The sequence below is a fragment of the Trachurus trachurus genome (assembly GCF_905171665.1).
Source record: "Trachurus trachurus genome assembly, chromosome: 12".
Lineage (NCBI taxonomy): Eukaryota > Metazoa > Chordata > Actinopteri > Carangiformes > Carangidae > Trachurus > Trachurus trachurus.
The window spans coordinates 4063998-4077307 of record NC_139908.1 but is presented as its reverse complement, the minus strand read 5'-3'; the positions used below and the strand labels follow the sequence as shown (position 1 = coordinate 4077307).

General features: G+C 39.4%; 1 protein-coding gene across 2 annotated transcripts in view; it reads right to left on the bottom strand.

The window, feature by feature from the left end:
• The window catches only part of xpo7 (exportin 7), a 42032-nt gene that overhangs the window by 11953 nt on the left and 16769 nt on the right, over positions 1-13310 (bottom strand). For both annotated transcript variants that reach the window (XM_083982856.1, XM_083982857.1), the window contains exons 8-18: positions 12383-12548; positions 11577-11650; positions 10812-10931; positions 9862-10008; positions 8894-9066; positions 6786-6979; positions 5689-5794; positions 4307-4442; positions 1541-1614; positions 1304-1384; positions 28-91 (exon numbers count right to left, since the gene is read on the bottom strand). In XM_083982856.1, coding sequence (XP_083838982.1) covers positions 28-91; positions 1304-1384; positions 1541-1614; positions 4307-4442; positions 5689-5794; positions 6786-6979; positions 8894-9066; positions 9862-10008; positions 10812-10931; positions 11577-11650; positions 12383-12548 — 1335 coding nt within the window. The remainder of the gene's footprint in view (positions 1-27; positions 92-1303; positions 1385-1540; positions 1615-4306; positions 4443-5688; positions 5795-6785; positions 6980-8893; positions 9067-9861; positions 10009-10811; positions 10932-11576; positions 11651-12382; positions 12549-13310) is intronic.

Here is a 13310-nt window from a genome sequence, read left to right as displayed (position 1 = left end):
CAAAGAGTGTGTGTGTGTGTAACTCACTGTGTGGTTGTTCAACATGAACTGAACGGCGCTGAGCTTCACCAGCTTCCTCACGCTGCTGTACGTACACACACCTGGTCAAGGAGCAAACACACTCACACACTGTGCACAGACACACACCTGTTACACACACCAATGTTATTATTGTTTTAAAAATGTCATTAGTTTTTATCTTTATTTTATTTTTTTTATCTCAGTTTAGTTTTAGTGAGTTCAACAAGTGATGGAGCAGTTTCGAGTTTAGTTTTTATTTTAGAGAATTAACAAGTTTTTATTTAGTTTTAGTTTTCCAGGTTTTAGCAGAAAGTCTCTGTCAGACCTCTGAAGATGAACTTGTTCCCTTTTAGTTGCATCCATCCCATAATGTTCCCATCAGTCCTCATCAGGTTCCATTCACTCTTATCTAGCTGTGGGTCGTACTCCAAGTCGTCTCATATTGAGCTGTGGCGTTTTCTTCCTGCAGCTTTAGACATCGACAAGAAAACTACAACTAAGCTGATGTTATCTGACTTAGTTTAGTTTGTTTTACTTTGTTCATTCATTGTAGTGTTTATTTAGTTCTTGGTCATTTTTATTTCAGTTTACTTGTCTTAGTTAACTATAATAACTAGGGCCCTATAAAAAACAATCATATTTTTTTGCCAAATTCCGTCTTTTCCGTTTAAATTTTGGGGAATTCTGTTTATTTTTTTTACCTTTTACTCTTATTTTACAACCAAAAAGACCGTGTTTTTAATGTTAATGACTAAAATGTACGATGGAGTATTAGGGCCACATTGACAAATAAAAAAATCACAAACTTCGAGAATAAAGTCATAAATGTACGACTTTATTCTCATAATGTTATGACTTTTTTCTCGTAGGAAATGTACAACTTTATTCTCGAAGTCTGTGTTTTTTTGTTTTTTTCTCAATGTGGCCCTAATACTCCATCGTAAAAATGTACACAAATTAAATAGAAATTACTTTAAATGTACTGGTATGGAGGTAACAAACAAACTACACTTTTCTTCCATACCGTAAGAACAAATACTGCATGATGCATACAACATAACACTGCAGGGACTTCTTGTTTCCAGTAAAATAAATGATATTAGTTTAAAAAATAATTTCCTTGTTTTTCACATGACTTTTGGACAAGAGCTGGTGATTACATGTATTTTTACGCTTCCAGTCAACGTAGAAGTCACCCAAGAACTCTGTGTTGACGGGTTAGAGTCCAGTTTTTGAGGTTTTCGTCGACACAGACACACACACACACACAAGTGAAGGATATCCTAACGACAGGTCGTTGAGCAGCTGGAGTGTCTTGGAGGTGATTGGTTCACACTGGCCCCAGTACTTCAAGTTCGTGATGCTGAGACGGAGAGAGAGAGAGAGAGAGAGAGAGAGAGAGAGAGAGAGAGAGAGAGAGAGAAGTCAGTGTTTAGTTGTTTCTTTTATTTCAGTAACATCATCATCATCATCTTTATATTATTTATTATATTATTTATCTATTTATTTTCTTACTCACATTTTCCCTATAAACACACTGAGCACCATCGTCTCATCGTTCAGGCCCAGAACCTCTGATAGTCGTCGATAAAGCTGCAACACACACACACACACACAAAGACACACACACACACAAAATAACACACACACACACACACACACACACAGAGAGAAAAGACGACACACACACACATTACATATCATATCATTTTACATGAGAGAACAGAGTGACGTCATCACTGGCCAATCACAAACAGCTGATTATCATCTACGACGACTCTAAACCACACATGTCCCTCGTCCCAACCCGTAGCACCATCATCACCATGACAACACTCACTAACCAATCACAGGACGACATCGGCACCTGACGACCAAAGGGAAGGAATCAAGGAAACGAGGAAGGAAGGAAGGAAGGAGAGGAGCTAGAAAAGAGTTTGTTTTTATTCTCTACAACGACAAAGAGCTGCTGTTTGTCTCACTGTCACACTGGACAGACCATAATGTTGTCTTTTATTAGATTTCTTTCTTTCTTTCTTATCACTTCACTTTATATGAATTTAAACTATTTATTAGTATTTAAAGGAGCGGCGCCAAAAATAATCAAGATTCTTAACGGGACAATTCTGAATCGATGCCGTTATGTCTCATTATCGATCTTTAAATTCAAATAATTAATTCAGGTTTGATGATGTTCACACACAGAGACAGCATTGTGTTTTAAAATATAATAAATCTCTAAGATTTACGTTTTGTTTTTGAGAAATGAACAAGTGCAGCTTTAAATAGACTAAAGGCCTTTTCTTTCTCTTTGTATGTTCAGACTCCAGGGAAGCTGCTGTATTGTGGAAATGCATTAAAATTATATTTTCTATTTTCTTTTCCTATTTTATTTTATGTAAATTAAAAGTTACCATATTTTTCCGACTATTTATGTTAAATGTTAAAAAAAAAAGCCAAAATTGAGGATGTGATGCATCGTATGATGATCGAATCAAACCGAATCATAGACTGATGAATCGTGAGGCCAGTGAAGATGCAACACCATTAATTTTAAAGTAGATTTACCAGATAATGACTTAAATATAAACTATAATGTTATGTTTCTATAATATTGATGTTATAATGTTTCTATAATTACGCAACAGGAATGTACAGGTCTTTGTCCGTGTCAGTGAACGTCACATCAGGTTTAAATCAGCTGGACTTTAAAGGGGGCGGAGCTTCTCTAATCCTTCACTAACTTTAACACTGTGTGTGTGTGTGTGTGTGTGTGTGTGTGTGTGTGTGTGTGTGTGTGTGTGTGTGTGTGTGTGTGTGTGTGTGTGTGTGTGTGTGTTTCAGAGGAAGTGATGGACAGGATGCAGAGCAGCCGCTGACCCTAACACACAGACACAGACACAGACACAGACACACACACACATATATACAAACACACACAGACACACAGGAGATAAAGATCTGAGGGGGTTCGGTTTGTGTCTGTGGTGAACAAAGGGTTAATCTGACAGGAAGTGTGTGTGAGGCCGCTCCGACCCTCGACCTCCGAGAACCAGAGGGAGCGTTCAGGTTTAAGTTTGACAGGACAAAACAAAACAAACGCTGCTTTAACTTCCTGTTTGTTTTATTAAATCAAACTGTTAAAAAACTAGATTAAATCCTTTTATTTTATTCACAAACTATAAATAAAAACTTTAAAACTCTCTGAAATATCTCAAAATATAAAAACACAACTCACTTTATTCATAAGTGTGTTTAAATCTGAGCTTGTGAGTTGTTTCTCTGAAAAATGTGCACTTTTATTTTGAAATCTGAGTATGTGAGTTGTTTCTCCAAAAAATGTGCACTTTTATTTTGAAGGAACACTTTTATTTTCCTAAAATCAGCAAAATCTGTTTCAGCTTTTATGTCACTTCATAAAAAACTGACTTTAATGAGATTCCAGTTACTGTATAATATTTAATATTTCCATTCTAACACGTAATATAACTTGTTTTTATTGTTTTGGATGCTGTTGCTCTACTGTATTTATAGTTTTTTGTGTTTTTTAAAGTGTGCGACACAAATAAAGTGATTATTATTATTATTATTTTATAGACACTGAAATGGTGGTTTCTGTCGGACCTGGGCCTGAATCAGAACCAGTAAACCATAGAAATGCATTGAAACCTTCTTTTTTTCAAAATAAAAGCGCACATTATAAAAATAGCCTTTTATTGTGAAGTCATCGTCTTGTGTTTGACAGACGCCTCCGTTCATTTCCTGTTTGATTAACGTTGTGTCGTTACGGAGCTGAACCAGAACAGAACCTGAGACTGAGCCTACACACACACACACACACACACTACCTGCTCTACTACACAACACAGTGTGTGACAGGTGTGTGAGGTGTGTGTGAGGGAGGGGGCGGAGCTAACACCAGAAACCAGAGAAACACACTACAGCTTCTATTGTTGCACCACTTATCTGTGATGTTCACATTTTGCTGTTTCTGCCCCGAACAAAGAAAAAACACACACACACACACACACACACACACACAGACACACACACACGGTCAGCAGGAAGCAGCGCCTCCACCGCGTCTCTATAGAAAACGCTGCAGCAGCAGAAGCTCAGGACAAAAGACCTTTAACTTAACCCCCCCACATCAGCACATACAGTACAGGGGGTGTGTGAGGCCCAGCGTGGTGTATAGGTGTGTGTGTGTGTGTGTGTGTGTGTGTGTGTATATGTGTGTCTGTGTGTGTTGTATGTGTGTGTGTGTGTGCGTGTGTGAACTCACCTTTGATGATTTCTGCACCTGGTCTCCGATGTAGATCTTCCTGAACTGCTCGAAGAAGCTGAGCATGGCCAGCTCCAGCCGCTCGTTCCCCGCCTGCGCTAACCGCGAGTCCGTCAGGTTCATCAGCTGGAGCACCCTGACACACACACACACATATATAAGAGTTATATATTCGTTTTTTTTACATCGAGGACCCCTAAACTGACCCAAATTAGACCACGGACCCCCATTGGACAAAATGTTGAAGCAAACACGAGCAATATAAAAACATACTTGTTCAAATTAGGGCCGATGGCGTGCATTTATGGAAATATTGTAGAGATATTTCTGGGAAAAAAGTGGTAAGATTTCTCCAAAACATTTAAATTTAAACATTTCTAGAAAAAAGTGATAAGATTTCTCAAAAATCTAGAAACATTGGTAAAATTTCTTAAAATAAGTAAAAAAAACAAAAAAAAAACAACTTTTTTTTTATTGCAAGAATGTCTCAAAAAAAAAAAAGTTGAAATTTTTCTAGAAAAGAATGGTAAAAATTTCTCAAATTTAAAAAATAAATAAATCTAGAAACAGTGGTAAAATTTCTTAAAAGTAAAAAAAAAAAAAAAAGTAAAAAAAAAATATATGTTTTTAAATTGTAAGAATCTCTCCAAAAACAAAGACAACAACAAAAAAAAAAGTTAAAAAATTTCTAGAAAAAAAAAAAAAAAAAATTCTACAAACAGTGGTAAAATTTCTTAAAATAAGTAAAAAAAAAATTTTTTTTTTAATTGTAAGAATGTCTCCCCCCCCCAAAAAAAGGGTTAAAAATTCTACAAAAAGTGATAAAATTTCAAGAAAAAGTTGGAGACCCCCTTTAACCCTCTCAAGGACCCTTGTAGGTCCCTGGACTCCACTTTGAGAGCCACAGATATACGATGTCACCATGTGTATATCTGTGTAGTCTTATCTGTCATCAACAAGAGATTACGGGTTACGGGTTAGCGCATTACGTTTGTGTGGCGGTGTCGCAATGGAGACGAGAGCTGGGACACCGGGTCGGAGGTTCTGATCTTACAAGGTTGGTTTTCAGCCAAGAGAGCCTCCACTCTCCCTGGAACTAGTTACTAGTCACTGATTTAAGGTGGAAATCCTGCAGAGTTCCTCTTTAAACTCCTGTTAAATCTCCTAAAAAAGCGTCATCAAGACGTTTCTTTAGATTAAATCCATTAAAACCCTGAGAAAGTCTTTAAAAGTGAAGCTGAAGAGCTGAACTGATGGAGATGAAGGTGATGAGGGTTTATCAGCTGTGAAGGTTTTAATTCGTTATTAGAAAGTTACTCAGCAAATGAAACCGTTAAAGAACTCATTTAATTAACAGTGAATCTGTTTCTTCTCCTTCTTACCGACAGACTAACTCTCCGTCCATGGCGTCCTGCTCGTCTGTGCTGGCGAACGACACCCGTCCTCCGATCACCGCCCCGATGATGTAAACCAACCACGTCAGCCGACCTGAGGAGGAGACAGAGACACAGAGGAGAAAACGTCACACTTCTTCTTTATTGTTTTGGATACAACTCTTTGGATTTTACTTACTTTTTTCATAAATGTGTTTAAATCTGAGTTTGTGAATTCTTTCTCTGAAAAATTTGCACTTTTATTTTGAAAGAACACTTTTATTTTCCCAAATTCAGCAAAATCAGTTTCAGCTTTTATGTCACTTCTTAAACTGACTTTAATGAGATTCCAGTTACTGTATATTTAATATTTCTATTCTAACACATAATGTAACTTGTTTTTATTGTTTTGGATGCTGTTGTTCTACTGTTTTTTATAGTTTTTAATGTATTGTTTTAAATCGAGCGACAAAAATAAAGTGGGTTTTAAAACATGCAACACAAATAAAGTGATTATTATATATCATTATTATTATTTTATAGACACTGAGCTGTTGGTTTCTGTCGGACCCGGGCTTCGGAGGAGCATCAACTGTTAATTTAGAACCTGATAAAACTGATAAAATCCTTTTATTTTTTCCACAAACTATAAATAAAAACTTTGAAACTCTCTGAAATCTCAAAATATAAACACAACTCTTTGGATTTTACTTTTTTTTTTTAACATAAATGTGTTTAAATCTAAAAAAAAAAAAAAGCAATGCCAAACCTCAAATCACCTCCATTTTTTTTTTCTATCTCATTGGAGCGTTGTTTTTCACACTTGTAAAGTATTCGTACTTCGTATTGTTGTTTTTCTCACATGAAAAGTACTTTTAATATGTACAGTTGTTTTCTAACTTGTAAAGTACACGTATCTGTACTGTTGTTTTTCTAAATGGTAAAGCTCACGTAATCGGTACGCTTGTCTTTCTTACCTGTAAAGTACACATAATCTGCAGTGGTTTTTTTGTGTTTTCATGTGTCAAATAAAAAAGTAAGTAAAAAAAATAAAAAATAAATGTGTTTAAATCTAACGAGCTGCTCAGGTGTGTTAACGTCCGTACCCTCCTGCACAGTGATGTCGGCGGCGCTGGAGTTGGTGGACTGCAGCAGCTCCTGGTAGGTCTGCGCCGCCTGGTCGAACAGCTGCACCAGCAGCGCGCACGTCTTCTCGTACTCACACCGGCCGATGGTGGAGAGCTGGTCCAGCTGCTGCTGCACCAGGCCGGCGTCGTCCAGAGGGTCCTCCAGCCCGTCTCTGAGGGGGCAGAGGTCAAAAATGTAATTATCTGACATTTATTTAACATATTCAGTTCAGTTTTATTTGTATATCCAAAGGGAAATTGGATTTGCAGCAAACATTACAAACATAATAGACAGAAGACAGCATCAAAGACATCAACATGTCACTGGCCACAACATAGTGCAGCAACACATAAAAAACAGTACGAATAATAAAAACATACTACTAATAATAAATGACTGTTAATAATAATAATATACACCAGCTATAGCAGAGTCGAACAAAAAGACACACTCTTGAATTGCTGTTTCAACCAACCACAAAAAAAAAAAAACCCAATTACCTCAGCACTAAAAATTAAAAAGACAACTGCCTGGTGTCTTCATTGTTAAAGTTTAACGTTACTTCTCAGAGATTTTTACGATCTTGAGTCACGTAAAACATGACGTACCAATAGGGATGTCACGATGACTTGTTTCCACAATTAGACGTGGTATTAAACGCCACATTTTTTTAATCGTAAAGGTTCCTAAATACCGTCACTTTCCCCAAATTTTTTTTGTTGGAACCACGTCGGCAAATCAGCGCAAAAGGCCGCATGTGTAACTTTGTTTACGTTACCTGCCAGTTGCAGACAGATACTGTATGTGCGTGAGTGGTAAATTTCAGCAGAGGAAACTGATTCCCTCCAAAAAAACGTATTAAGTCGATGACGACTCGTCAGCCTGTCAAACATGCCGCAATAAGGTAGCGGCCAAAGGAGGAAACGTGAACCGTTTCATGTTCACATCTGAACATGAAACTGGCTCGGCTAAAACGTTAACCAGGTCGACGTCGACTGAGTGTGTTCCTATTGGTCAGCCAGTGAAGCAGCCGGTCCAATGAGCATGAGCATGACGTCCGTGACCAAGTTGTAACGTGAAGTTTGCGTGTCACGACAGCTGGCAGTTGTTTTGAGGGTAATGAAAAAGATACCTGACCTCATCCTATGTGTTCATGTGTTCAAGGGTGTCGATCGGACTGAGTGGCAAAACAAGCGTTCCTCAACGTGCTGGCGGATAGCGGTGGACTAAACTGGATAAAATATCTTATATCAAAACAAATTGATGTCAAAAGGAATCGACAACCAGCTCCCCAAAACCGTCTGCTGCACGGACACTTCCTGTAACCATAGTAACACACAGTGTGACCACGGCACCTGCAGAGTGACTGACAGGGGACGAGATTACAGCTGTTACTGTCGTCCTGACAGTGACTCCCGACACTAAAACACGAGCTGCTTTTATTCTGAAAAACTCTGACCAGTCAAACTGTAGGATGTGTTAAGAGGACTAATTTATCTGTCTAAACATCATAACTATGACACCTGAAACTGTAAACACAGCTGATCGATCAAAAAAAATGACCGCTCCAGTGAATTTACTTTCCGTCATTGAGAACAGGTTCTTGAATGTAACTCGGTCAAAGTGAGACGTATCCTCAAGATTTTTAGCAGCTCTGTTAGGTCATGCATGATTTACATGCTGGCAAAGCTAGACATGTCAGACTTGTATGGGCTCGGAGAAAATCGCTTCGTTACTGCGTCGTTTTTTAACTTTGGCGGCTCTGCCACTCGTCTTTTTGCCACTCAGTGGACGTTCCACAGCGACTTCCGAGTACCGTGACGTCATGTGCATACCCTCTATTGACAGAATTGTTTATGATAAAAAGTGGTGGGGACATATCCCCAGCGTAAATGACGCCTTTGCACGTGTTGATCAAAAAATGTCACCGCTGTGCATTCAACCGCACCACTGTGAGTGGTAGAGTATAAAAACTGATTAAAAAAATTAATAAAAAAGATGCGCCTTAGCCTTGGTGGGGGGGCTAGCTTGTACCACACTGGGGGAAACCCTGCACTCAGACTCAGAGGGGGGGGGGGGGTGTTACCTGAGGATGACGTGCACGGACTCGAGCCGTGACGTGATGTAGGCCTTGGTGACCTCGGGCGTGTACGTCTCCAGCAGGTGAGGCTCCGTCGCCTTCACGTAGGGAACCGACGCCGCCAGACGCTGCCACAGACTCAGCAGGTAGTGAACACTGTTGGGGGCAAACTCCCAGTGCTGGGGGGGGGGGGGGGGGGGGGGGAGAACAAGAGGGAGAGGAAGAGGAGGAGAAAAAGGAAGGAGAGGAAGAGGAGGAGGAGGAGGAGAAAGAGAAGGGGGAGGAAGGAAAGGAAGAGGGGGAGGAAGAAGAAGAGGAAGAAGAAGAGGAAGAAGAGGAGGGAAAGGAAGGAGAGGAAGAGGGGGAGGAAGAAGAAGAGGGAGAAGAAGAGGAGGGGGGAGGAAGAAGAAGAGGGAGAAGAAGAGGAAAAGGGGGAGGAAGAGGAGGAGGTAAAGGAAGGAGAGGAAGTAGAGGAAGAAGAGGAGGGAGAGGAGAAGAAGAGGGAGAGGAAGAGGAGGAAGAGGAAGAGGGGGAGGAAAAGGAGGAGGGGGAAGAAGAGGAAGAGGAAGAAGAGGAGGAAGAAGAAGAAGAGGAAGAGGTGGAAGGACAGGAAGAGAGGAAGAAGAAGAAAAAGGAAGAGGAAAATAAAGTTTCAAAATAAAGCGTTGTCACGGTTACAGCTGTCATTGAAGAGCTCTAACTATTTATTTCCATCATTGATCAATTGGTCAAATCTTCTCTTGATTAACTTCATTGATTAATTTGCCTCTAAAACACCAGGAGGTGACGTCATCAAATCAAACCAACACACCTGATTGGTCGACAGTCAACAATATAAAACGTAAAAGGTCTGAATAAATTAATTTACTATAAAATAAAGACAAGCTGCGTAACTACAGCGAGTAGAATCTGATCAATGAGTTTATCAACATGAGTTATCAACATGTTATTGATCCGTGTGTATAATGACTCACCTGCAGACTGGTGACGGTGAAGTTTGCTATGAGGCGAATCACCTCGGGGTAGTTTTCTACTTTGACCAGTTCTCCCAGCTGGTAGTTGCTCTTCAACCGCGCCAGCAGGCGGCAGAACTCGTGGTAGTTGTTGGGATCGGGCAAACACTGAAACACACACACACACAGTGTCAGAGGAAACACACACACGTAAACACACAGAGCAGGAGGATGTACAGCAGGGAAAATAAGTATCGAACGCGTCAACATTTTTCTCAGTAAATGTATTACTAATCGAGCTCCAGATGTCGGCAACAACCCAATTAACGCACACATACAAAGAAATGCAAACATTTATGTCCCTAAATGAGGTAATGTGTAATTAAGTGAAATGACACTGGGCATAAGTATTGAACACATGAAGAAAAGGAGGAGATGGAAAAAAGGTTTGGAAAGCCAAGAAGCAGCTGGAGTCTGTCAGTATTTAGAAAGTCATCCTGTCCCCTGTCAGTGTTCATTAATATCAGCTGCTTTAGTCCAGTTGACGCCTATTAGGAGGTTTCTCATCACACAAGAGGCATCTCATGATGGGTGAAAGCAAAGAGCTTCTGATGTTGCAGAACATACTGATGGCATCGTTTAAAGATGTGTCTGAATGAACCGTTTTATCCGTTAGTGCCATTAATCTGGAACTAAAAAGAACATTATTTTACTATAAACTGGCCACAACCAGGCCCTCACAAGATTTCTGACAGAGTCAAAAGAAAACTAAGAAGAGTCGTCCAAGAGCCGATGAGACTGACAGAGTCAAAAAGCTGTAGAGAGACCTGCAATGAGTTTAAACCGCCATGGCCTCTATGCATGCTCACCATGAAAGTCTATTGACGCCTTCAATACTTGTTTTCTCCACTGTGAGTGTGTGTCAGTGTGTGTCAGTGTGTGTGTGTGAGTGTGTGTGTGTGCTGACCAACCTGTGGGTTGGCCAGTATCCTCTTCACTCCGTCGACCAAATGTGACAGAAACTTTGCTCGCTCTGCGTTGTTGAACAGAGACCTCCTCACAGAGGCAATCTGGACTAGACATGACAACACCTGCACACACAGTTATTAGACACATACACACACAAGTTATTAGACATATATACAGATACATTTGTTTCTTATGTGAAGTTAAGACAGAGTAGTTTTATTTTTTTTTTAAAGAGAGAATTCAACAACATTTTATCTAAAAACCTTCAAATCAAAGAGTTCTCCCCTTTTCACATTTAAACTAAAACCAGGCTAATAATAATATAATTATATTATAATAATATAAGCATAATAACCTGTAAATAGAGAACTCTAACTTGTTCCCTCTGTTTTTTTTTTTATTACAAACAAAAGTTCCTTTTACAAAACACTATGAACAACATGAAACTTCAACATGTCTCTTCTGTCTTCTATGTAAATTTTCATCCCGTTGGACCGGACCCTCAGCATGTTTGACACCCCCTGGTTTATTCCCTTCATCAGAAACTCAGTCACAGTGTTTGTAAAAAAAAACAAAACACTAAAACTTTAAGAGACTATGCCGAGAAAAAAACAAAAACTATTAGATGCATCACCTCTACTCTGTTCGTTATTATCAATAATATTAAATCATCTCTGATTCTTCTAAACAAATAATCAAACATCTCCTGTGGATCCAGTTCAAAGATCAGACAACAGCGTTGGTTAGATCGTCTGCGTGTGACTTACCAACGGGGAGAGGGACGGAGGGATGGAATGATATAAATTGAAAAAGAGCTGCAGGGTGGAGGAGTCGAGGAACGCTGCAGGAGAGAGAGAGAGAGAGACAGGAAGTCACATGGTCAGAGTCATGACAACAGGAAGTAGAGAGAACGACGTCACAGGTGAACTTCAATATAAAACAATGAGACTGATGTTGAATCGTTTCCACTCGTCTGTTATTTCATCCACTAAAACAAACAGAAACCTGGTTCTGTTGGTTTCTGGGCCTCTAATTAAAAAATATTCATCATAACTAAACAATATTTCTCATACAAACCTATAGAGTCACTCACTGCAATAATCAGCCTCAAGAAGCAAAATAAATCTGCAGAATATTTTTATTTTTATTTTTGAAAAGTGTCACTTAATTAATGATAATTAACTATAACACTGTGTATATCATATTTATTCTACTTTTGTTAATAACTGTGTAATACTCTTGAAATAATTTGGCACATCACTCTCTATCTCTTTCTTTGTTTTTTATATTTCTGTATTTGCATATTTGCCTTCTTTTCTTTTTTAACCTTGTATGATACAACGCTACTGTAACAACCAAATTTCACATGTGTGGGATAAATAAACATTCTTATGTCTTAATAATTATGATGATAATGATGCATTTTATTGATAAAGCACTTTACATTATAGGAGAAAAATCTCAAAGTGCTGCAGAAAGACTCCTAATAAAAGACGAATAAAAGCAATAAGCAGAAAAAATATATAAACTGAGCTTCCATCTCAGATGAACCGACAGAATTAGCAGCATGTACCTGATCTCCATGACGTGGGGATCTGTACGGTGCAGAGGTCGTCCGACGACTCATCTGTGGAAGTTCCTATGAAGTCGTAGTTGAGACAGTTGTAGCTGAGTTTGAGCAGCTGCATGAGCAGACCGTGCTGAGACTCATCGTTCAGGTTCAGGTTCTTCCCCGACGCCTGAGGAGCAAACACACAAACACATCAGCTTTTATTGTTTTAAAGGGATAGTTCAACATTTTGGCAAATTGGCCCATTGCCATAATCCCCATAGTTTTAGCAGAGCCGTGAGCTGCTCAGAGCTACGCTACGGAGGCTAATGGGATTTCTTGGTTTCCCTCATCAAACTCATCAAATACACAATCCAACAACTCCACAACGCTCTGGTGGACAAGTTGTGACCTGCACATTCACCACGCTATGAGATAATAACACAACGTTACCAGACAGAGTTGTTTTAGAGGGAAATTCATGCAAAACCACTGATGCACGTTGCCTTCAGGGACAGTTTTTCATCAAGCAGTCTCTGTATTTACCTCTAAAACAACTCTGTGTGGTAACGTTGTGTTATTATCTCATAGTGTGGTGAATGTGCAGGTCACAACTTGTCCACCAGAGCGTTGTGGAGTTGTTGGATTGTGTATTTGATGAGTTTGATGAGGGAAACCAAGAAATCCCATAATGAGCCTCCGTAGCGCAAAAACAGCTTGCACCGACAATTAAAGCTAACGAACCTACTGCTATGACTATAGGGATTATGGCAATGGGCCAATTTGCCAAAATGTTGAACTATCCCTTTAAAGCTTCATCACACCAGCTGCTTGTTTCACTTTCATTATGTTTAAACTGTCACACACACGTGTCATAAACTCATGATGAGTCACGATGCGCCACCTGCATCGGTGTCAGAGTGAAAGTGAAAGCAGCTGCTCAGCGTCACAT